This window comes from Prinia subflava, chromosome 1 (assembly GCF_021018805.1).
Source record: "Prinia subflava isolate CZ2003 ecotype Zambia chromosome 1, Cam_Psub_1.2, whole genome shotgun sequence".
NCBI lineage: Eukaryota > Metazoa > Chordata > Aves > Passeriformes > Cisticolidae > Prinia > Prinia subflava.
The window spans coordinates 34,607,618-34,631,245 of record NC_086247.1 but is presented as its reverse complement, the minus strand read 5'-3'; the positions used below and the strand labels follow the sequence as shown (position 1 = coordinate 34,631,245).

General features: G+C 38.1%; 1 protein-coding gene across 1 annotated transcript in view; it reads right to left on the bottom strand.

The window, feature by feature from the left end:
• ARFGEF1 (ADP ribosylation factor guanine nucleotide exchange factor 1) overlaps positions 1-23,628 on the bottom strand; it is an 86,297-nt gene that overhangs the window by 20,317 nt on the left and 42,352 nt on the right. The window contains exons 9-22 of the mRNA XM_063392888.1: positions 23,086-23,219; positions 19,456-19,690; positions 15,397-15,496; positions 15,144-15,283; positions 14,931-15,039; positions 13,751-13,952; positions 11,190-11,301; positions 9,796-10,001; positions 9,614-9,698; positions 8,915-9,086; positions 8,253-8,404; positions 4,864-4,992; positions 1,697-1,855; positions 1,202-1,352 (exon numbers count right to left, since the gene is read on the bottom strand). Of these exons, the coding sequence (XP_063248958.1) occupies positions 1,202-1,352; positions 1,697-1,855; positions 4,864-4,992; positions 8,253-8,404; positions 8,915-9,086; positions 9,614-9,698; positions 9,796-10,001; positions 11,190-11,301; positions 13,751-13,952; positions 14,931-15,039; positions 15,144-15,283; positions 15,397-15,496; positions 19,456-19,690; positions 23,086-23,219 (2,086 nt within the window). The remainder of the gene's footprint in view (positions 1-1,201; positions 1,353-1,696; positions 1,856-4,863; positions 4,993-8,252; positions 8,405-8,914; positions 9,087-9,613; positions 9,699-9,795; positions 10,002-11,189; positions 11,302-13,750; positions 13,953-14,930; positions 15,040-15,143; positions 15,284-15,396; positions 15,497-19,455; positions 19,691-23,085; positions 23,220-23,628) is intronic.

Below are 23,628 nucleotides of genomic sequence, written 5' to 3'. Positions count from 1 at the left end.
TTTATGAGCTGGACCTTTACCAATGACTGGCAAATATGATTTAGAGACACCTGAGTATCATTTACATTCTTGGGTTATAAGGACTTAAACCCTTTAAAGGCCAGTCACTGCAGCACAGAGAAACTGCCAGCATCTGGAAGTTGCACAGGTCATCCCTAAACTGCAGGATGCATATTGGAAGGGCAGGAAGAAGCTCAGTGTAGGAGATGTTGGGAGACTCACTGATTTCCAGGCCTAACTTCATCAACACTTGGCAAGGTGAGGGGAGTACAAAGAGGCAGGCCAAAGGTGAGCAGAAGGGAAAGAAAAGGAATTACTATAGAAGAAGAAAAACTGTCTGAGGAGAACACAAAGCTGGATAATTCGGACTAGTTTGGGGATTAAGATCATGGAAAATAGAAAATTATCATTACTCAAAAAAAAGTTACATGAGAAACTGAGGGAAGACAAAGCTTTTGTTTGGCTATGGGTGAAATTCAAAAGGCAGAAGATACTGAACACCACAATGTAACTGAAACTTTCTCATAGTCAGAAAGACTTATACATACACTTTGATGCTTCCAGAGTTTTTAATACCCTACACCTGTATATCTTTAACTGTGTTCCCATTTAAAACAAATAAACAAAACCCCCAACCTTTTAAAGATAAATTTAAGGTAAGACCTGTTACTTTTCTAGGAAGATAAGAAACGTCATCTTATTTTTGCAGTATATTTTAGTGCTCAAGCCTAAAAAAGGCACTTACTCAGTACTGAAGTAACCAGAAAAGGAAAGAAATGGAATTTCAGAATTTAAGCTAAATTAATCTCCCACTTGGTTAAGTCTGTGTATTTCTCACAAAGCTCCACAACAGATGCTTAACCTACACATATTGACTTGCCTGCTTGGTAAAATACTTGGCACACTAATGTTGCAATATTATTAAATCTGGTCATACCATCTGCAATCCATTCTTAGCTGGAAAGCTATATTTTAATGGAAGTGAATAATATATATAAGCTTCTTACATTTTCCACTCTAGCAATAATAACAGAGCAAACAAAATATTCCAGAAATTTGAATAAGTCTATTCAAAGCATAAGTTTTACAAGGATTACTTCATGGTCTTTTGTCAGAACCTCACATAAGAACACAGAACAAATTTAAATAGTTCTCTGAATGAAACCAGTTAAATGAAATACTTCATATCTGCATTACTTACCCAGTCCCAGCCCCACAAATTCATCAGGTGCCTGATCTTTTGTTCCAGTAAAAGAACCTTCCCTGCCACGCACTGTCCCTGAGATGTAGCGAGGTTTTACTCCAGTTCCTATTAACTGTGCCAGTTCAAGTTGACTGATGCATTTCAGAATCTATTCCAGCAAATAAAGAAGTTGTTTACCAACAAAAAGCAGTTTGAAACAGTAAAAAGCAAGTAAAGATCTTTAGAAGAAAATATTCTAAACACTTGAGGTTGGAAAATCTGTTCTTTTGTCTAAAAGGAGTATTAAGTTAATTAGTACTGGAGTCATCTCTCACAGTTTTATTTCTCACTTAGACATGTTTTGCTACTTTTAATTGGCTGCATAATGTATGCAACAAAAGTATACATGCAGCACTTACCTAAACCCCCCGTGTTTATGCATAAACAAGCACACTACTGTGCTGAAAATCAGTGAATATGCTTTCTTACAGTTCAAGTACAAATGACTTGTACCTCATGCCAGGAATTTCCTAAATAGTTTCCATCTGTGTGCGCCACCGTGATGAGAGTTTTAATGGTGTCAATATTCTTCTGCTTCATTTCAGTAATACCAGAACTCACTGTAAGCAATGTAAATCTTGCTAATGCTTGAACATAGGCATCTCTTTCAAGCTGCAAATGAGAGGGAAAGAAAGAAAAGTCTCATAAATATTTTTGCCATTTCTTGTTCTTAGTACAGTCTGTGTGATTTCATCAACTACACCATTTATCTTTCTCTTCGTAGAACTGAATTTCCAAATCACAGTGAAAATATCTCAAGTTCTTTACCAGTAAGAAGATACCTGGGGGATGAAATCAAGTTCCTTCTATTTAGGAACATGAAGTGTAATGTCTGACAGCACAGAACACGTAAGTTGTTTAAGAGCCTTTAGCAGACTCACTGAAGTTTTAGCATTTTTTTGTCAACAAAATCTAAAAAAACGTATCTAAAAGGCATGTTATGCCAACTCCATGGAATTGCTCAAAACCTATTTGATTTAATCCATATCATTTGGAGAACCTCAGAAGCTTCTGAAGCAAGTGTCATGGGTAAACAGCAAATGACCATGATCTAGACAGATCTCACAAAAGAAAATTCTCCTGAGTTACCCAATTTTTATGTGTATGGTATTCATAAACAACAAAGGGAACTCCTCAGATCTCATGTGAACCAATTACAATGGTAAAAAGAGGATTACAGTTGAGCCCACAAGTGCATCTTATTCTCCTGTTATGTATAAACTGTAGGTTTTAAAGTGAAATGGTCATACACCAGATAAACAAATGACAATTATGATATATATTTGATTGTTTGGGTATTTGGAGCTATTTGTAATTAAGAAATCACTGAGCACAGAAAACAACCAAATATAAAATACAAAAAAACCCCAACCAACCAAACAAAAACAACAACAAAAAAAACCCCAGGAAGAATGGGATTTCACAGAGAAAACACTAACATTACAACAGGGGGCTATGGTAGAATGGACAGATTGCCACTGAGCCACTGACCACAGAATAGCTGCCACATTCAAACCCAACCATTACTATGGGGTATGCTGGCAAAGGCACAGAAAATGATGTAGAAGCACAGAAAAATTAAGTCTCAAAGAAAGTGTACTAAGCAATGAAGCTTTAGAGTCTACAAACCGCATATCTTACTTAAAAACAAAATGTTTTCAATCCTACTCATTCACGCAGGTATTCCCCCCTCTCTCCTTTTTCTAAGCCAGCAAAGCAGAAGGCAAACAACTAAACAACATTCCATCACCCAGAAGATTTAAACCTGATGATATACGCAGCTTAAGTACATCCTTTTGATGCATCTCTTTTCTCAGATGCTTAAAGACATAAGTCAGACTGTGTGACAAGTCTGTGATTAAAAGCATAAATAATTATAACCAGAATCTATAATTGAGGTTTCAGAGGTGAACATGCATAACTGAAACACTATTGTGTACTTTGGAAATGTTTTTAAAATTAAAGGCATCCCTGTCCCTCCATTATCTCTCAAGGTGTGTAAACGAATGTTAACTCTTAATAGATACCAATCTTAATTTCTGTACATTTACACAATGAAAATTGAAAAGTAGCTATCACTGGTTAAGCACATGAGGAAAAACATCATTCCAACAGAAAAGATCCTTACATCAGCTCAAGTACAGATGTGCCAGTCTCCTTCAAACCATCAGAGCTATCTGGTGTCTGAGTGAGACAATATCCTGTCTAACCAAGACCTTATGAACTGGAATCATTCTGTAATATTGAAATCACTAACAAACCAGTACTGTTTTTAATTATATCAACAAAACAGAATTTCCACAGAAAACAAAGAAGTAATAACGCTTATACGTTGCAGAAGCAACGCTTCCTGTTTTCTGAAATTTCAAAACTTGTTTTTGGAACACCTCCAGTTCAATGCCCCAAGCCAATGGAAAGGTACAACTGAATCATGGGGATCTTGGAGCAAACACGTCCTATGTCCTTGCCCTCCCCACACAAGGCTGATCATTGCAGGACTAGGACCTAAATTCTGCAGCTGCTGGAACTGCTACTGGTACCAGTTCCACTTCTGCAGCTCAGAAACAAAAGTAACCGGAGTGTGTTTCACTGAACATCTGCAGGCTCCAGGGAAGGCTTTGTTAATGAAATTTTTAAGTCTGTTCAGCTTGGGGACAGGTGGTCGCGCAGAAATTAACTAGAAAAACAGAGGAAAGAAACCTCACATGATCTCAAATGGGCTTTTTTTATGCAGCTATATCACAGGTCCCAATGTACCTTTCAACATTAGTGGTAAAAATTTATCAAACTTGCCAAGTACAAGTGCAAGGGGAGAAGGAAGGAAAGCATTCCCTATTGCAACATAGTTGAACGTCTTCTATTTAGTCTTATACAGTTGGTTTTTGGTTGGTGTATGTTCTCTTGGTAAGCATTTTCAACATACATGTGAAATAACAATGCCAAACATGAGGATTTTTCTCGCCTCTCTCTTCAGCGATCTCTATAATGGATTTATGGCAGACCAGTACTCCATTTATTACCTAATCTACAATAACATAATTGTACCTTCCCTACCAATGGTTTCTAAATAGAAAAACAGAAGCCAAAAAGAGCCCAAGTTTAATCACCATTGCCCTCTGGAGCCAGAGAGTCTGGCATTCTTGGCACTCGCTTATTGCAAGATGCATTCATTCACTACATCACGAATGCCATTTCCAGTGCCATAACTCTTAGAGGGACAGACATCTCAGATTAGTATAATCTCTCTGAAATTGAGAAGAGTATTTCAAATACAGTTTACAGAGATTCTGTTTTACAGGACAGAGAGACTCATTTTATAAAACAACACAACACATCTAAACAGACTTGTAACAATGGCAGAATTAAAATACTATGACATAAAAGTAGTCAATTTCTAGGGAAACAAACATTCAGTGCAAAGGCATGGAAGTACTTACCACAAAACACCAGGAAAAATAAAAGTCACTTCATTTACACTTCCAGTCAAATATCATATGAAATAGCAATGTCAGAAGAAGGGAGCCTCTAGTGCACAGTTTCAGCAGCAAGAACTCTTAGAACCCCACTAACATTTTGCTGTTACATAAATCAAAGTATTGTCTGAATCTTATATTTTTTACCTGAATGTTGAAAATGCAAGCAATCCGGATTGCACATCGTATACCCTCCAAACAAAGAGAGGCAACTTCGGTGTCATCACAGTCCTGCAGACCCACACTGAATGCAGCCAGGAAAGGTGTCCAAGCCAACTGGAGTGGATGCAAAGTAAGTGTTATATTAGCAATTGCTGGTACTTGAAGGGAATGGTACAGTTTCACCATCTTGCTGAAGTGTAAATTCCATTCTTAACTTATATAATCAACCTTGAAGCAGTCTTTCCACAAAAAGGAAACAGAATACACAGACATTAGACACATAATATAAAGAGACATGAGACACAGAATGGGGCAGAAGTAATGCAGAGTGGAGTTCCCCTCAAAAGCACTTGTCCTCTCCCTCAACAAGAAACACACGGCCATCTTCAGACAGTTGTAAAAAACAATCCCTAAAGCTTAGTCAATTAGATGTCTGTTAAGAGTTTTAGCATTCCCAGGATGACTTTTATCTTTGTACACTGAAAAATAGAGTAAACAGTTACTGTAAAAACCAACACAACGGATAAGAGATTTATGATGAAAAATACATACTTAAGTAACACCAGCTTGTTCTGATAACACCACAAAAAACAACAAAAAAAGAAGGGTAGTGAAAATAAGACAAACTATTAACCACACTAAAATTATGATAAACCAACAAAACCAAAACTATCCAAGACATGACTTTTGATTTATCTCTCTACTACTAATTTTGTTGCCCTTATCCCTCCATATTTTTGTACCTAAGCCACTACTGATGTTTCCCATTCCTCTTGCCTTAGGTGGTACTGAGGATGTAATCTATGCAACTAGAATTACTGACAGAGAGTCTACATAGTCCTTTTCTTGTGGTCAAGGCTCCCTCTCTCAAAGGCTGAACAAATGATTAGAAGATGCAGAGGGATCCTGCAGTAACTACATGGGGTTACAGAGAGGAAACACCACGGAACCCAGAATGATTGTAGAAATAGTTTTACCTGAAGTGACCCCAGATGAAATACAGAGTCAATGGGTACAGCAAGGAGCAATAGATTTCACACTTAATTTCATAATAAAATGATGCATCACAGAGCTTTGGTTTCATTTAAGTGAGCAACTCCAAAAGCACTACATTCAAAAAGCATTTAATGCTTGCACATACCAAACTGTAACTGTGGGACAGTATTAAAGGCATTGGATGAATTCACAGATTCAGGATTTAATTCCCTGTTGTATCACCTTTAAAGGTCCCCTCCAACCTGAACTATCCTATAATTTTACGTTAAGAAATCTACATTTTTTCCCACTGTCTTCCTAATTTTCACTGCTATTGAAACCAAAAAATCACAAAACTGAAATAATTTCTTAAGAACTATCTAATGGTTTTAATACTGTGCTTTGTAACTAGATGTATGCTGGTATTTGTAGGCTGTTTTGTTATTATAGGTGAAAATCAAGCCTCAAAACCAGACAATCAATTCTGGCCTGCTTAGATGGGTCCATAAAGTGATTTTTTTCTGTTTTAAAAATTTAGCCAGTGTATCTGTAAACACAGTTACAATGACCAATTTTATGTGGACATGAATGGATGAGACACCCAGAAATTTGTAAATTTTTGCTGAAAATGAAAGTCTAAATAAAAAACGTGAAATTAAGTGATCAAATACCACAGTTCTCACTTGTTTTTAAGAAGAGGGCCCACTGTTCAATACATTATACTACTATCCTCAGTGCTTTAATGAGTTCATGAACATCCTCAAGCAACTTCAAGTAACAACTTCCAATTTTTTGCACCTTCATGAAAAATGTTGAAGGTGTTAATTTAACCAGGGGGCTTCATATTTTGCTCTTTTGAAAATGAACTTTGGAAATACACTTTTCAGATAGTAAAGGGTACAAAGTATTAGGACTAGGATCTCAAAGGAAATCACACTATGAATTTTACAGATGCCTGCATGTGAATTATTTAATTTCAGCCTTCAGGAAGTCAGCAGAGAGAAAGTATCGTACATCTCTGCTATGTGACACCTTGAACAGCCTAAAAGTAAATTTTTAACAAGGTCTGTGCTTAGTGCTCTCCATACATATCGAATACTATGCTAGTTTTTTTTAAATAGAGTGACAAGGAACTTGTAATTTTGCCTCATAGACAGCAATCCTACAGCAAGATCCTCAGTGTGCCCAGGTGGCCAAGAAGGCCGATGGCATCCTGGCTTGTGCCAGCAAGTGTGGCCAGCAGGACCAGGGCAGTGCTCCATACTCAGCACTGGTGAGGCCACACCTTGAATCCTGTGTTGAGTTCTGGGCCCTCACTGTGAGAAAGACATGGAGGTGCTGGAGTGAGTGCAGAGAAGGACAATGGAGCTGGTGAAAGGAGAGGGAGCTGGTCTCTTCTCCCAAGTAACAAGGGAAAGGATGAGAGCAAGTGGCCTCAAGTTGCATGAGGAGAGGTTTAGATTGAGTATTAGGAAAAATTCCTTCACAGATGCAGTTGACGAAAGTTGGAACAAGTTGCCCAAGCAAGTAGTGTGGGCATCAACTCCAGAAGCATTTAACAGACATGTAGATGTGGCACTTCAGGTCATGGTTTAGTGGTGGACTTGGCAGCACTGGGTAAACAGCAGGACTCAAAGCTTTTAACAGTCTATTTCAGCCTAAATGTTCCCGGGATTCTTGGGCCTGGAGCTCCACCTAACCTCGTAACACATCCCTCCAGGGAACCATCTGTTTATTCAGTGGTAGTGGTCTGAGACTTTATCTCCCTGGAGCGGTTCACAAAGGGGTCATGTGAGGACCATGACGTGAACAAGGGCACAAAGGAGTACTGTAAAGCCATAACAATTTATCTCAATGGCAGATGACTGCTGTGAGTTAGGTTATGCCAGAGACCACATCCAAGAGCACACCGAGGCATCGTACACTACTGAACACACTCTGTCTAGGAATCTGAATCACTGCTATGGAAAAGGCATTTGGGATGCAGACAGCTTTGCACTTACACAACAGCAGACAAGTGTTTAGAGAAATAGTTACAATCAGAACAGGTATATAATAACAGGTCCAGCTTCCTCCTGGTCCTTCTATGCTGGACCAGTCCCAGGTTTCTACAGTATTAATTTGCAACAGACAACACCAGATAAAGGTTTTTCCTGATAACTGCTCCATTGCCTTAAGATGCTTCTTCTACCAACACAGAAACTTCTTAAATTCCAGGGTAAATGAAACTAGATTAGAAGGTTCAAAATCCTCTCCTTCCTGTAGCAAGTTAAATAACTCACAAAATGAGCAAAACATAGCAGATGCAAATCCTTAGTATTTTCAATAAATCCTGTCAGACAGCATTTTGTATTAAGAAACTGTGCTATTCCACATGATTATCTAAACATGTATCTCACCTTAAACATAGGTCTCACATGCTCCAGGTGTGTTGCACTAGTAAAAGGGGCCTGAACGTGGCTCACTGCCTCCATAAGAGCTTTAGCTGTTTTAGCCATTTGTTCCATTTCCAAGTTATACAGGAGTCTCCTCTGCTTCTCACTAGCAACACCTGCAAATACATTTTTTCTCTCATTTGTGCATCTTTAGCAATATAGTAATTGCTATAGTGTCTTTAGGAATAAAGTAATTTTATGTTTTTCATTAAGTACAATACTTAGATGCATTTTTGTATTATCTTTACTTTCTGAAGTTATCACACCAGCCTTCTCATATTTCTTTTACAATACAGATAAAATTTAACATAAGGCAAACTTGTGTTTGAAATGTAAACTATTTTTTAAACCTTTGTAGAATTTTAAGATTTGAACAAAACCTGCCTCCTTCATGGTCAATGCACTGATTGTCAACAATTCAGATGCAAAGGGAAGTGAAAATAAGCAGTTGTATTTAATGCAGATTTGAGGTTAGCATCATGCATTTATGTTAAAAAGAAAGGGATATGAAATTAGAAGCTGGGCCCAGTGAGTGGTGTTTGCTTCATTCAACTTGTTTTAAAAAGGAGAACTTCATGGAAGTGAAGAGCCAACCCTCAAAGAAAGCTAACAGTGCCACTACTTACTTTGTTTACTGGATTTTGTGGGTATTGTTAATTCTTTTGTTTCTTTCATCGAAATCTTCTTTCCAGCTATTTCATTATAGATAGCAGACAAATATTCTTCAGGGAGATCTTTACTGTCATTGATACCTCTATTCATTTTAATATACTGCTCTTTTGTCATTTTATTCTTAACCTGAAATGCAGAAAGTAGGTGTAAATATCAACAAAGGAGGCAAGCTCATCAGTTACAATGCTCCCCATAAAACTGCCCAGCCCACAAAACGTTACCATCAACGATAAACCTGCTAATTCAGAAGACATTTTAAAGTATTCAACACATCCAAGAATACATTGTCTAATGTATAATATACCACGAAGCCATGAGGACATTCTGACACTCAAACATGGCAGCATCCACAGATAAAATTATTTCAAATTAGATATACATTAAAAAAAAAAGGGAAAAAAAGCCTTTTCTTGTCATACAGTCCAAACCATCTACCATGCAGAAACCGACCTTGTAAAAAGGCCTAACCAAAAAAATTTCAAAACCTCAAGACTCATGAAACATAATATTGTTACTTAAAAGATGCACAAATGTACACTACGTTACACATGTACTGGTGTTAAACTGGACATCAAGCTTTTACAACTACATTGTCACAAAGCCTGAAAGTTACATACTTATGAATTACACAGATATTTATTCCAGCAACATACCTGTGGACTGTGAAGATCTGTTGTCAACATGATAATTGAGTAAGCTAAAACATATGCAGTATCTGCACTAGCAAAAAGAGTTTGCCTGAAGGCAAAAAGGAGAGAAAGAATAGCATATTTAATTTATTAGGACTTGTTACTAATTACTCAGCTTCCCAAAGTTCTGAAGAAGTGTATCTTACCCTTGGTTACATTCTAAATATCTAGCAGCAAATTTCTCCATTAAGCGATCAATTTTTTGAGCTTCTCCTGGTAGACGAAATCCTTCTAGAAACATGCGCAGAGCTGAAACGAAATCCTTTCCCGAAAAGTCATGTTGGTCTACGTATGCATACATGACTTCTTTGTTAAATTTATCATTGTCTCCCAGGAACTCCCCAACCTGAGTCTAAAATAAGAATAGAAAAGAAACTAGTGCATTTGTGTTTGAAAAATAAAGAACAACAGAGTCAAATGTCTTACAAAAAGAGAGGCATGTATTGCAGTTAACTACGACATACTCCTGCTTCTCCTCTATTGTCCAAAGCAAAGCGTTTTGGCCATATACTCCATCACAATGCTTTTACATGCTCGTACATATGCGCCTACATTCTTCCTCCCCTGCTTTTACTCACGTCATTTCTTTGTTAGATGAATTCCACACATGTACAGGACAAAGTTAATGTTACTAATGATTGTTCTCTGCTGTAATGATTTTTGTAGTCCAGAAACTTATTACAGGAATGAAAAGCTTACTCAACTCAACTTTTCCCCCTAGAGTACATTGATCTCAAACAGATGCAAGGGATGCTCAAATAAAAATAGCTGGTACTCAAATACATCTGAGTTGATCACTATCAACACAACACACTGCAGTGAAAAAGAGCAGGCATTCAGATAAAGCTGCCTGCATATGTAAACCGAGGTTAAAAAAAATGTTTTGATGTCTGATTCTAAGCATTAATACTGAAATTTGTAACTTCAGCCACAGTTGCAAACATGGGCACCAATGGATGTGGCTTTTATGCACAATGGTGAGAATTGCTGCTTCAGAAAGTTAGGTTTCTGATGACAATATTAACACAAGATATTCCCACCCAGGTATTGCAGGACCCTTCCAAGTCCAGCAACAGCTGCTAGCTTTAAATAAAATCAAAGAACTAATCTCAATTAACTAACTTCCCTCTGGGGGCAGAAAAAAAGTGCTTTTACTGTTGTTCCACCATGGTATTATTTTCAGCATCTCTGAAGGACAGATACTTCTGGCAGTTCCTTACTAAAGCATACAGGACTTACTAAGTTGCTTCAAGCTATACTAGCAACTAAGTTCAAGATTTGAGTCAGCTCAAGTAGGTTAGTAGTCTCTTGCTTTACACCCTGCTGAACTGCAGGATGCATAGAGCACAGGGCAGAGCTCTACTGCACCCTCCAACCCAAATTCCTTGAACTTAAAGATTTTAGAAGAGAGAGAGAGAAGTTTCTTTTTCTTCATTCCACAATAATGTATTACACACTCTAAACACTATCAACTGATGTGCAATTAGTACAAACACATCAGCATGAGCACAGACAGCCATGAGGAAAATAGGTTCCTTACTGAATCTAATCTTTCCTCTTGATGCAAGAATTGAGCAATATCTTCAGGGGTAGTGCCAAGCATTCCTTGTTCTTGCAGGTACTGAATTCCCCTCTTTGGTTTCTTGTTGAATCTGTACAATTAAGAGCAGAATGAAATGAGAGTTTAACCCTTTTATCCATGCACAAAGCTGTACCAGCATAAGTAAAAAATCAGAAATTTCAGATGAGATGCTGAAAAATCTACATATTAAATATTCTTCCTTTATCAACTGCACATTAGATAAGAATGAACCATTCCCATTTAACTCTGCCACTCATGAAGAAAAAACATATTCCACAAAGACAACAAAATCTCGAAAAGAACAATTATGCTGTTGATTTTTATCTTACTCTGTATGAAACAATCAACAAATCCATTAGTTGCCTGTAAAAATCACACAAGCAGAATTGCTATACTGGTAGAGACCTTCAAGATCACTGAGTCCAACCCAGCCTTAACACCTCAACTAAACCATGGCACCGAGTGCCACATCCAGTCTTTTTTTTAATACATCCAGGGATGGTGACTCTACCACCCCCCTGGGCAGACCATTCCAGTACTTTATCACTCTTTCTGTAAAAGACTTTTTCCTAATATCCAACCTATATTTCCCTTGGCACAGCTTGAGACTGCGTCCTCTCCTTCTGTCAGTTGCTGCCTGAAGAAAGAGACCAACCCCCACCTCAACTTTCAGGGAGTTGTAGAGTGATAAGGTCACCTCTGAGTCTCCTTTTCTCCAGGCTAAACAACCCCAGCTCCCTCAGTTGTTCCTCACAGGGTTTGTGTTCCCAGCCCCTCTCCAGCCTCCTTGCCCTCCTATGGATGCGCTCAAGCGTCTCAAGGTCCTTCCTAAACTGAGGGGCCAGAGCTGGACACAGCACTTGAGGTGTGGCCTCACCAGTGCCAAGTGCAGGGGAAGAATGCCCTGCCTGCTCCTGCTGGCCACACCATTCCTGACACAGGCCAGGATGCCCTTGGCCTTCTTGGCCACCAGGGCACACTGCTGGCTCCTGTTCAGCTGCTGGCACCAGAACCCCCAGGTCCCTTTGGAGCACTGTCCAGCCACACCATCCCCAGCCTGTAACATTGCAGGGGTTATTGTGGCCAAAATGCAGGACTCGGCACCTGGAGTTATAAATCCTCATCTTATTGGACTCTGCCCTTCCATCCAACCATTCCAGGTCTCTCTGCAGAGCCCTCCTACCTTCCAGCAGATCAACACATGCTCCCAGCCTGGTGTCAGCTGCAAATTTATTAATGAAAGACTCAATACCCTCCATGTCATCAATAAAAATATTGAACTGAACTGGCCCCAGCACAGACCCCTGAGGGACACCACTGGTGCCTGGCCCCAGCTGGATGCAGCACTGTTCACCACCACTCTCTGGGCCCGGCCATGCAGCCAGTTCCTGACCCTGCAAAGAGCAAAGAGAGCTCCTGTCCAAGCCATGGGCTGCCAGCTTTTCCAGGAGTGTGCTGTGGGAGACAGGGTCAAAGGCCTTGCTGAAGGCCAGGTACACAACATCCACAGCCTTTCCTGCATCCACCAGGCAGGTGACCTGGTCATAAAAGGAGACCAGGTTGGTCAAACACGACCTACCCCTCCTAAACCCGTGCTGGCTGTGTCTGATACCCTGGCCATCCTGTAAGTGCTGCATGATGGCAATCAATATAAACTGCTCCTTTATAACCTTACCGGGTACTGAGGTCAGGATAACTGGCCTGTAATTACCAAGATCCTCCTTCCCACCCTTCTTGTGAATGGGTGTCACATTGGCCAGCTTCCAGTCATCCAGAACCTCACCAGTGAGCCAGGACTGTTGGTAAATGATGGAGAGTGGCTTCGCAAGCTCATCTGCCAGCTCCCTCATCACCCTGGGATGGATCCCATCTGGGCCCACAGATTTATAAACATCCAAGTGGCTCAAAATGGGAACATGGAAACCAGGAAACTGAAAGACACTGAAGCCCTAAAGGACTAAGGCATATTCATGCAGGGTCCCAGAACTATACGACAGGAAAGCTTTGTTTTTGCATAAAAATGCAGATCTGAGGAGATTAAGGTGACGAAGATGAAATCATATGTAAGATTCATGTCAGACTGCACTGAGAAATTACACTATCCTCCAGTTCTAATTATGACAAGTTAACTAACCATAAGGACTCATCAGCATAAGCATACAGGCATTTTCACCAGTAACTTGTACATTAAACGGGTCATATTTGAATGATCATGAGTTCAATGTTCTTTTTATCCAAATATAAAAATCTTATTTTTAGACAAGCAGGTCTGGAGAAAAAAGAACAAACATTCAGAGTACTCATCTTCTAGCTGTGAGGAATTAGGTTAACACAAAACACTGTTGACAGGCTCCAAAGGGGACACCATTCAGCACTCTTTCACCAGAGGAAGTGCTGTTACATCCAGAGTTTTTTTCCTAACACAAGATGAGTATCTATGAGGAGAAGGAAGAAAAACCCAGGAATCTTCATAGCTCCAAAAGAATCCACCCTCCCATGGGTGATAAAAGGGCACTCACAAGTCAATTCCTTGTTCTATTATTTCCTTTTGCTGCTTTAGGACTTCAAACTGCTCTGGGTTGTCAGTGCCAGACATCTGTGTGCTGTAACTGCCAATTCCTGATGAAGCAGTAGAATCCAAAGAATTTAAGCTTCCATATCTGTTAATTGTCTCAGGGTGTTTGGTTTCATTGCTGTCCTGTTCTGTGGGTTTTTCTTGGCCTATAAATTGGAAAGGGTTACATATATCCAAAATACATACAGTGAAATCACATGTCAAAGCCTTGATGCAGGCTTCTAAAACTCAGGGTTATCCTCAATTATATTATATATATATATATATATTTTTTATATATATATATATATGTATTCTGCTTTTATTCTGCTCAGGAAAGTGAATAACAATTAAAAAATCACTACAACCGTATCAAGGAAAATTCTTTCAGTTCATCACATACTGAAATTTAAGTCTTAAATCAAAACTATAATTTCAGGTACTTGGAAAAAAAACCCCAACACATGAGAAAACCAACTACAGCTTTTATATTTTATTTTCAAATCCAGTGTCACTTTTAACCTGGAGCAACTTTGAAGCATGGTGTCTAGAAGAATTTAGCCATGCCAAGGAGCTGGTGCTCTTAGTTTACAAAGACAGCCAAGCTAAACACTCCTAGAAAGTTTACTACTTCACCTACCAACTTTTAGGTGCTTAATCTGGCATAACCTTAGGTCAGATGAAAACAAGATTAAAACAAGTAATTATTTAGTTACTTCATGGCTTACAACATTCAAACTTCTACAACTGTAACATGTGTAAGTAAATATTCAATAAATAAGTATTTTTTAAAGTAATCAGCAAATAAGTAAAAAAACGCTCTCTATTCAGGCTGCTTTAGCAGTTATTTATTCAATATGAAATTATATAAAATTAGGGGAGCTTCAAAGGAAGTTTTGAAACCCTTTTAAAATCACAAATACAGAAAAATAACAGGATTTAGACATTTTCAGTCCAGTAGCATTCTAGGAATTCACACAATTAGGAAAAGACAACTAAGACAACTTGTTTAAATGACACCAAACATCAATATTTCTACCAAAGGAAAAATAGTCTGGACATTAGCACCATCAAAAACTGGAAGAACACACTCAACTCCTGCAGCACCTCATTACTAAAGCCAGAAGAAACACATCATGTCTTACCAAGGGTTGTCTGGGAATTGGGATTTACATACTGATCCTTACTCCACTCCACCATGCATTTCAAGATAGATACTAAACATTCCAATCCTTTTTTCCTCAAACTTAATTCCTAGAAAAGATTTCATAAACAATTAATTAGTGGACTGTAGAGTTTAGTCTCAACCTATCATGCCAAGAAACATGAAACTTCATCAAGTTTGGTGCAATTTTTACCTGAACATTGGACATGCCAAGTTCCTGGCTACCCCTTCCTTGAGCAATCTTTGATAAGTCATTAACCAGCCTTTCAAATATATTTGCTGCATTTAAATCACAATCATAGTTCACGTAGATGTCCACCACGCTCTGAGCATCTATAAATAAAGTGACATTGTCAATCTTGGAACAAAAACTAGGTTTATTGAAAGGCAATTATATTTTTATTCTTTAAGATAAAAAAAAACTAGAACACAACAGTCCTTAATACCTGCACATATCCTTGTCAGTGTTTGTATAACCATCCACTTATGATCAAATGAACTAGTAGAAGTTTCCAAGATATACAGGAAAATTTCTTTGAAGAAAACCTAAAAAATATTCGAGGAAGAAAAAAAAATCTATGACAAAAACAGTCACTAACTTAGATAGTTAAAATTCTGACATAATTCTGAAGGCAGCACTTTAGAAGTACAGGAAATAATGGAAAGGCAAAAAAAAAAGGAGGAAAGGAAGAAATAGAACTTGCGATTGATACATGCAAATTAGGAATCTGAATTATTTACTGATGTGCTCCTGCACTGTTGTCTAGGTTTATTTTCTGAGCATTCAAAAGCAGAAGCAATGGGAATAATGTCAAATCCTGAAGGACAATTCAGCCTAACAAGAAGCCTAAACTGCTGTTAAGAGTTCCTTTGGGATTTTGAAAGAAGAGGTATTACCTCATGATGAAAACACTATCTACAACATGATGACATTATGGCACAAACATAACAAACAGCTACTTATGCAAATTTGAAGTATTGGACCTTCATTAGAAGGGAAACATTTTGACACAAAATAATCACTCTACAGTATTAGATTATTATTGCAAGAAGAGTACTAGTCAAGCACAGCATGCAGCAACTCCACTAGAATACAGATAAGTTTCCCCTGAAATCATTTTAGTACAGATGCTGTTATCTGGAACAGAAACTATTTTATCCCCTCTCAATTAGTTCCTCACCAGATACACCAGCACCATAGGCTGACTAATTCAGCCAAGCTTGCTTAGCAGCTAAACTAAGGCTTCTTCCCACTTCTTCCCTGAGCAGTGGCAACTGTGACAGAACCTGAACTCAAAACTGAACTGCTAGAGGGTATTACATCACTTTACTGAACCTCTGAGGGCTCAGCTCTTCACAGCCACTTGTGGCTTCCAAACCCAGAACACACAGTTTTACTAAAGGGCTGCTCAGAGTCTCAGCCACTCAACTTCTCCAATAGCATCACAAAAATATCCAAATATATAACTACCCTTGTTCTTAATACTGATCCTCATAGCACAGAATTTTTACAGAGATTTTTACGCCATTAGCCAGGTAGAGAAAAACATAAGGTTGTTTCCACTTTAAGTAATACATGTGGAGAAAAACAGCAATGCTGACTTCTAGGCAACTTAGGTGGTAAGCTACTTCATCAAGCACAATGTGCTAATAGTCACATTTTATTGATCTCTTTAGAGAAATAGAGGCCCACAGCACAATTCCAACTGTCTTAATAATGAATGCATCCCTATGAAGCCTAAGGAGTTCAACACATAACAGTTCAAAGACTTGCATGTGCTTAAACATACATAAGCGTACTAGACTGATTTTAGCCACAATTTTATGTAATCAGAGAAAGACAAAAATTTAATACATGTCATGCTGTTAGTAACATTTAGTTATACATTTGATGCTTTCTGATTTTTTATTGAAAGACACCGATTTTATATATTCTCTGGAATGAGCAAAAGAATTTCTTTTCTGGTAGAAAATTTAGAAAAGAAGTTATTAATGAAAAAACAAAAAGGTTTCAGGGACAAAAACTGAACCCAAATCTAAGCTAGGAAGAGAAGGAAGAGAAAATAGCTGGAAGCTCTGCATACTATCAAGGCACTTCAGATCTCTATGCCTCTGAGACCAACCTGACCTCTTGCTTCTTGTACCTTTGGACAAGCATATCCTGGAATGAAGAACTTCTAAAAACCATAGTTATGGTTTACCTTTCAGTTATTCAAAAAATGCTATTTATCACTATATAACTTATTGCAATTCACATCACAGAGTTGAGACTTTGTTCCTAGTATACTGGAAAACTAAACCAGAAAAGAGCTATTTATTATGTTTGGTCAACTAAAGTATGAGTTTTAAGGTATTCACAGCTGTGAAAGGGTAGTAATAGTAAGTACAGCTAAATGACACCCCAACTCCTCTGATATCTAGGATTTAATATGCTGTAAATATATTCATTAATCCATTCAGAATTACAGTTAAAATACAACTAAGGTGCAACACAAACTATTTTACTGTCGGAGGGCAGTGTTAGGTAAATATTTAAGTCAACAGGACACGGCAGGGTCACTGTCAACAGAATCAGAAACTATGCTTTTCAAACATGCCAGAAAATTCTTACACAGATGAAAAATGCAGCCTCAATCCCAAAATATATAGATTTTGCATATTATAAATCAGAGCATATGGCTCTCCGTACTGCTCCAAGATACAAACTGCATGTGAAATTATCTACATGTCTACCCACATCTTCAGAATAACCTTTAGGATCAGTAGCTGAAAGAAAAATTCTTAGCTCACAATCAGGAAAAAGAAAGAAGTTTCTAGAAACTGCTGTACCCCATATTTTGTAACAGATGGGTACGTCAGCAGCATCAAGTTTTGGGGTTTGTTATTCACAAGGAGGAAATGCAGCCCTGATATGTGGTGATGGTCCTGATTTAGCATACTCTAGAACCTGCTACAATAGTGTAGGGCATCCTATATCCAGTTTGCCTCATATGTCTTAATTTTCTGTTAGGGATTTGGGAAAAGCTAGCAGTGATGGAAACCTATCCAATTTCTGTCAGGGAAGCCGACTGCAATGCGTTCACCACCTACATGCTGACTTGTAAGCTCAGCAAGTCCAACACTTTCTGGGAGGCAGGCTGTGGGACTGAGAACAGCCCCACCCTGTCTGTCTGATGTGCCAAACACTGCACACACACTACAGCCTTGTTCAGCACACAGTTGGCACTGAAACTTTCCAAAATGTATCATATTTTTGAGGCACATTCAATCATTTCTATCCAATCTATGCTCAGCCATATACTGGAAATCTCACTGGTTTTTTTCCCCAAAGAAGTATCAAAATAACCTGGTAAGTTATCAGAACACAATTATTTTATGACATGCTACTGTCAAAATGAGGTTCCTCCTCCAAAGCTGCCGTAACACATCAACTTGTACAATGACATCCACAGATGAAGATATCCCTGAATTCAAGGTCCTTGTAACAGCAAGATTTATCAATATTTCTAAGTATCTCTTCACATACTTAAGCTCCACATGGATGAGGCAATCTGTTGGCTTCAGTATTCACACCTGACTCCCCAAACAAAAAATTACTAAAATAAACAGCAGGGACACAACTACACACAGCACTATCTTACCACAGAATGAAGATCTTTAACACATGGGACACCACAAGGTATCCATGTGGTTGAACAGGACAGAGCTGTTCTGAGAAGCTGCTTGTACCTTACATACAAAGAGCTCATCTCAGGAAAAAACCCTCCACATACAGAATTACGGAGTATTCTGAGCTGGATGGGATCTGCGAGGATCATTGAGTCCAACTCTTACGTCAATGGCCCATATGAGGACACATCTTTCTTTTCCCTACGACTTACAACTGACCCACTAAAACACACAAGGCCTGCCAGGACTCAGAGAATTTACTGCAAAGAATATGGACTTATCTCCACTTATAGTCCTCAGAGTTAAATTGCATGCACACCTTTAGAGGAAATGAGACCATCTTGTTCAGAACATATACTGACAGAGGCCCTCATAAGCCAAGGGAAGTGGCTACAATAATGGAATAGCTGGGACTTCTCCAGAGAAAGAAATCTGTTCAAGTGATCGCAAAGAGAATCCACAATGCTTTTCATGTCATTTGTTTTTATTCTAAACATCTTTTGCAAACCCATGTATGCACAGTCTTTTCCTCGGTGCATTCATTTTCTTAATTTATAATATCCAGTGCTGGGCTAAGCCTTCTTAATGGCAATACTGAACATTGGTTGAGCTTAGCCACAAACCTACTCAATTCTGAGTTCCAGCAACACTCTGTGATAGTACCATGCCATACCCAACAGCAAATTTCAAAATAAGGAAAATCTGGCAAGTCTTACACAAAAGCTATGAGTCACAAAGGAAAACAAATTTATTTAAGCAAGGCCAAGCTACACAAATATAAACAAATGTTCACTTAACACCTCCCACACATTTAATTAGAAATTAATGTAACATACCTCAATCTGCATCTTTAGATGAGTCTTAAAGTTTGACAGAAGGGTAAGAAATATGGAAAGTGAAAGTTCAAAAACTTCTGGAACTGATGAGACTCCATTTTTTGACAGTGCAACACAGAGATACTGCTTTATAGCATTAATGAACATTTCATTTGTCCTGAAGACTGGTCCTGCATTTTGCAGAATGGACAGAAGCAACTGCAATGAAAGAATCTTTGATCGCAGTTCATGAGATCTAGAATAAAACAATGCAGCACATCAGCACAGTGCAAGTCATAAAAAATAAAAAACCCATTCTCTTGAAAAGTCAATACAAACCACAATGATTTTGCAAGTGGAATGTTAATGAGAGAAAATGAAATTTGACACACCCAGTTGCAGAAAGGCTCATAAAATTATGTTGGGTCTTTATTAAAAAAAAAGTTCATTTTTCAACCAAGAATGCAGGCAGTACTTTTTCCAGAAAAAGGAAAAAATATTATTGAACCACTCTCTCTTCTGCACCACAAACCAGCAGCAGCAAGAGGCAATGCCACCCTTTTAGCCAGACGATGAAGGAGCATTCTCTCCAGTTAACAGAGCTTTGGAGGAGCCCATCTCAAATCCACCCCATCTACCAAACCCTGACTAGTAAAAGGTGGAAATTCCTTCTCCTCCTCTATTTCCACCAGCATGGAAAGAGAGTTGAAGGACTGTAAACACAATACTTCTGCCAACACTGAAATCTCTTTTCTCAAGTAGAGCACTAATCAGTCACTGGGCCCAGCCCACTCTGAGAGCAGGTAAGGTATAAAACACGCCTATTTTAAGCATGACAATCACCAAGTCAGGCAACTGCAGTGTGGTCAAGAGCTCCACAGTAACATTCTTACAGACTCAAGTAAACTAAAATTCATGTCAGAACAGTGCTACTATTTCTGCTCTAAAAACCCCAAAACAACAAACACAACAAAACAGACCAAACCCCCTCAAACCACACATGAAAAAAAGCATAAAGGAAATCTGCATCTATTAAAATCCAATGCAATAAACAGCATTCCAGGTGAAACCATTCTCTCCAATGGCTCCTGGTAATTTCAAAAAAGGCTGTATCTCTTCTGAAGAGCATGTATAGACACAATTGGCTTTCCCAATTGGACAGACCACAGCTTTCATTAAACAACCACCCCGACAGAGGGCAGTTACAAAAACAGGGAACAATGACAGGAAATTTTTCATCCAGTACAGTGCAGACACAGTAAGGAGTGCTTCAAACCAATTTGTGACACACAGAGTAACTGGATAGTTGCTATATATAAGCTTAATTTAAAAAAAATTCATTCCAGTCTAGGTAAAACCTAAGATGCTAATTAACATTAAGTGTGTTGCAAATAAACTCTATTTCTGCCCAACAAAGTGGGATGGGGAAATTGATCAGTAAACATTTCCAATTCAAAATTTAATTCTAACAGTAGACTTTTTTTTCTGAAGGTGCTTTTAAGAAGAAAACAGCCATGTTTCAGCTCCTAATGGGCTACAGGTCAAAGTCAATCCAAAACTGCTCTCTGTAAGAGTTCTTCAAGAAAAGCCCTGATGCTGGCACTACAAGGAAGCTGAATAGCAACCTCTTTTCATGCAAAAGGCTTGATTTTATATCACATGGTACCAGGTGTGCAGACAGCACATGACCAGACCATACTTTGCTATGGAATATAAGAATTTAAATATGAAGAGAATTTCAGTCATACATAAAATATGAAATCTTGCCCACTTCCAGCAAGTGTCAGCTCCCACCTGAAATCCTGACCTCAACAAATTTTTATGACATGCAAAGCCCACATAATTTAGAACAGGTTTAAAGTAAAACCAAAAACCAGCAAGTAAACCTTTGAGCTATATTTCACCCCATCTTATTGTATTCCAGAGAAAAAGGAAACAAAGACATTAACCAGGTTCCCACGAAACAACATGTTGATCCTAACTCCGAGACTTGTAATTTTAAGCTAAAGCTTCAAGTTCAGTTACCTGAATATCTAAAAATATTTTCATTACAGACTTCATAACATATTTCATTGAAAATAGGATTTTTAAAGAGGCAGCTAAGACTCTTGAAATGCCATAGATATCCAAGCCTCGTTTTCCAATTGCAGCATGTTTGTAATAGTTCAAAAAGCCATCAATGACTCAGAACCATAAAACCATTGATATATTCTAGGCACTTCTCCAAATATGGGGATATCTTCAAATGTATTTGCAGTGAATTTTTGTTGCCCTAAAAGCCTTTTTCTCCAATTTGTTTTGTATGAAGAGTTTCACCAGTTCTCATATGAATGTCAAGGACTCCATGGATTCAGAACAGATTCTCCAAGTGCCTCAATAGCTATTAGTGCTTTTACAAAGGGAATTATCCACTAAAGCCTTTAATAAATGGGCAGCTTTAGTCTGAGAGTACTAACTAAAACCACTGGATTTTCATGGCATTTCCTGGAAGACAGTTCTCAGAAACAGTGAGAAAAACCCTCATGCCTCAGTCTTCATTCCCTAATCTCCTGTCTTTCCATAGTACATTGCTAGATAATTTCAAAACATTTTTAGACTAAACCTTCAAACCTTTTTGACTACATCATATCTTTACAGCTTATTAAATCCACACCACACATCACTGATTAACCTCAACTGTTGTAAAGTTACCTGCTTTAAAAGCTAGACTCAGAACAGTAAAGCTGATTTTATTTTGAACAATTTTGAAGGCCTTTCACTGTCATCTGAAATCATAGTACAGTTTGAATTTGATCTCTTAACACTACTTCAAACAAAAAAGCACTCCTCTTAAAAATTATTAGCAATTGTTCCTAATGTGCAAATGAAATCCATATCAATTATATGTATAAAAATCAAAGATCAGAGAGCAAACCTTTCTGCCAACACTCAAATTTAATACTGGCACCCGTCTATAGAGGAAAATCTATATTTGCTTTACAACAATTCTATAAATGAAACTGAAGGCATGGTATCTTCAGTCAGAAAAAACAGCTAACTAAAATCTTTGTTATCAAACGTTTGTGTTTTGATTAAGCAGGCTGACAAAAGTGTCCAACCTGAACTAAAGAATGAAACACTGCACCATGAATTTATCATAACCAGGTATCAGCTCCAGGTGAGGAGCTTATACTGAGGTGAAGCAGAGCTGAGGATGTGTACTAGATACACGAATGTGCTGGTTTCAGCTGGTGTAGGGTTAATTTCCCTCCCAGTGACCAGTACAGAGCTATGTTTTGGATAGAGAGCAATATGCATGAGCTGAAAGAATCTATGGGGCACAACCAGCAATGGTTACAAACCCAGAAGGTGCCAAAAGCAGAGCATTGTGAGCAAGACCAGAAATACCTGATGATCTTCTATAACAATTCTTTTCAAAGGCATTATAAACAGCAACTAGGAAGAACATGGTGTACTTATAAAAGGATAGGTGTTAAGAAACTTCTAAACAGGTATACAAAAATACATTAAAACATAAAAGCACCTTTCCAAAGTTTCTACGCTCTTTTCCCCATACCATTTCAATATTCTCAGGAACAGAACTCACAAAAATATTTAAATAATTTATTTTTATTGCTAGATTCATTAGGAAAACCTTTAAATTCTACTTACTTTGGATCTGGTGGTCCATCTGACAGGGGCTTCATGGAGAGTTTACACAGTGACCTGAATACAAGGAAGGCATCCTTTTGTAAAATGTGGGAAAACTTAGCACCAGGGGTAGGTCCTGAAGAATTTCCAGATTCCTAAGGAAGTTAACATATTTCAGTATTCCATTTTGCATTAGCAGGGTGTGTAGGGAAATCCCCACCTCTGAGCAATAAGAAGTCAATATATTATACAAATTTAACCAATTCACTTTAGCTGTATTGTCTCAAGACTAAAATAAAACATTCTACAGCCCAGTTGAAATGAAAGTCACTACTAAAAAATGCCTACTCAGTAAGAAGTCAGGATTAATTAAAGAGTGTCATGAAATTAGGTAGGTCAAGTTTAAGTAGGGTAATTTGCAGTGAATTGCTGCCAGGCAGTTTCAGTAGATAACTAGTTTGAAAAGACACAAACACCTGACATTTTAATAGATAATGAATAGTTACCTATCTGCTGCCAGATCCATTTGATAACATTTCTATTATTAAGTTCTTGCAATTCTGT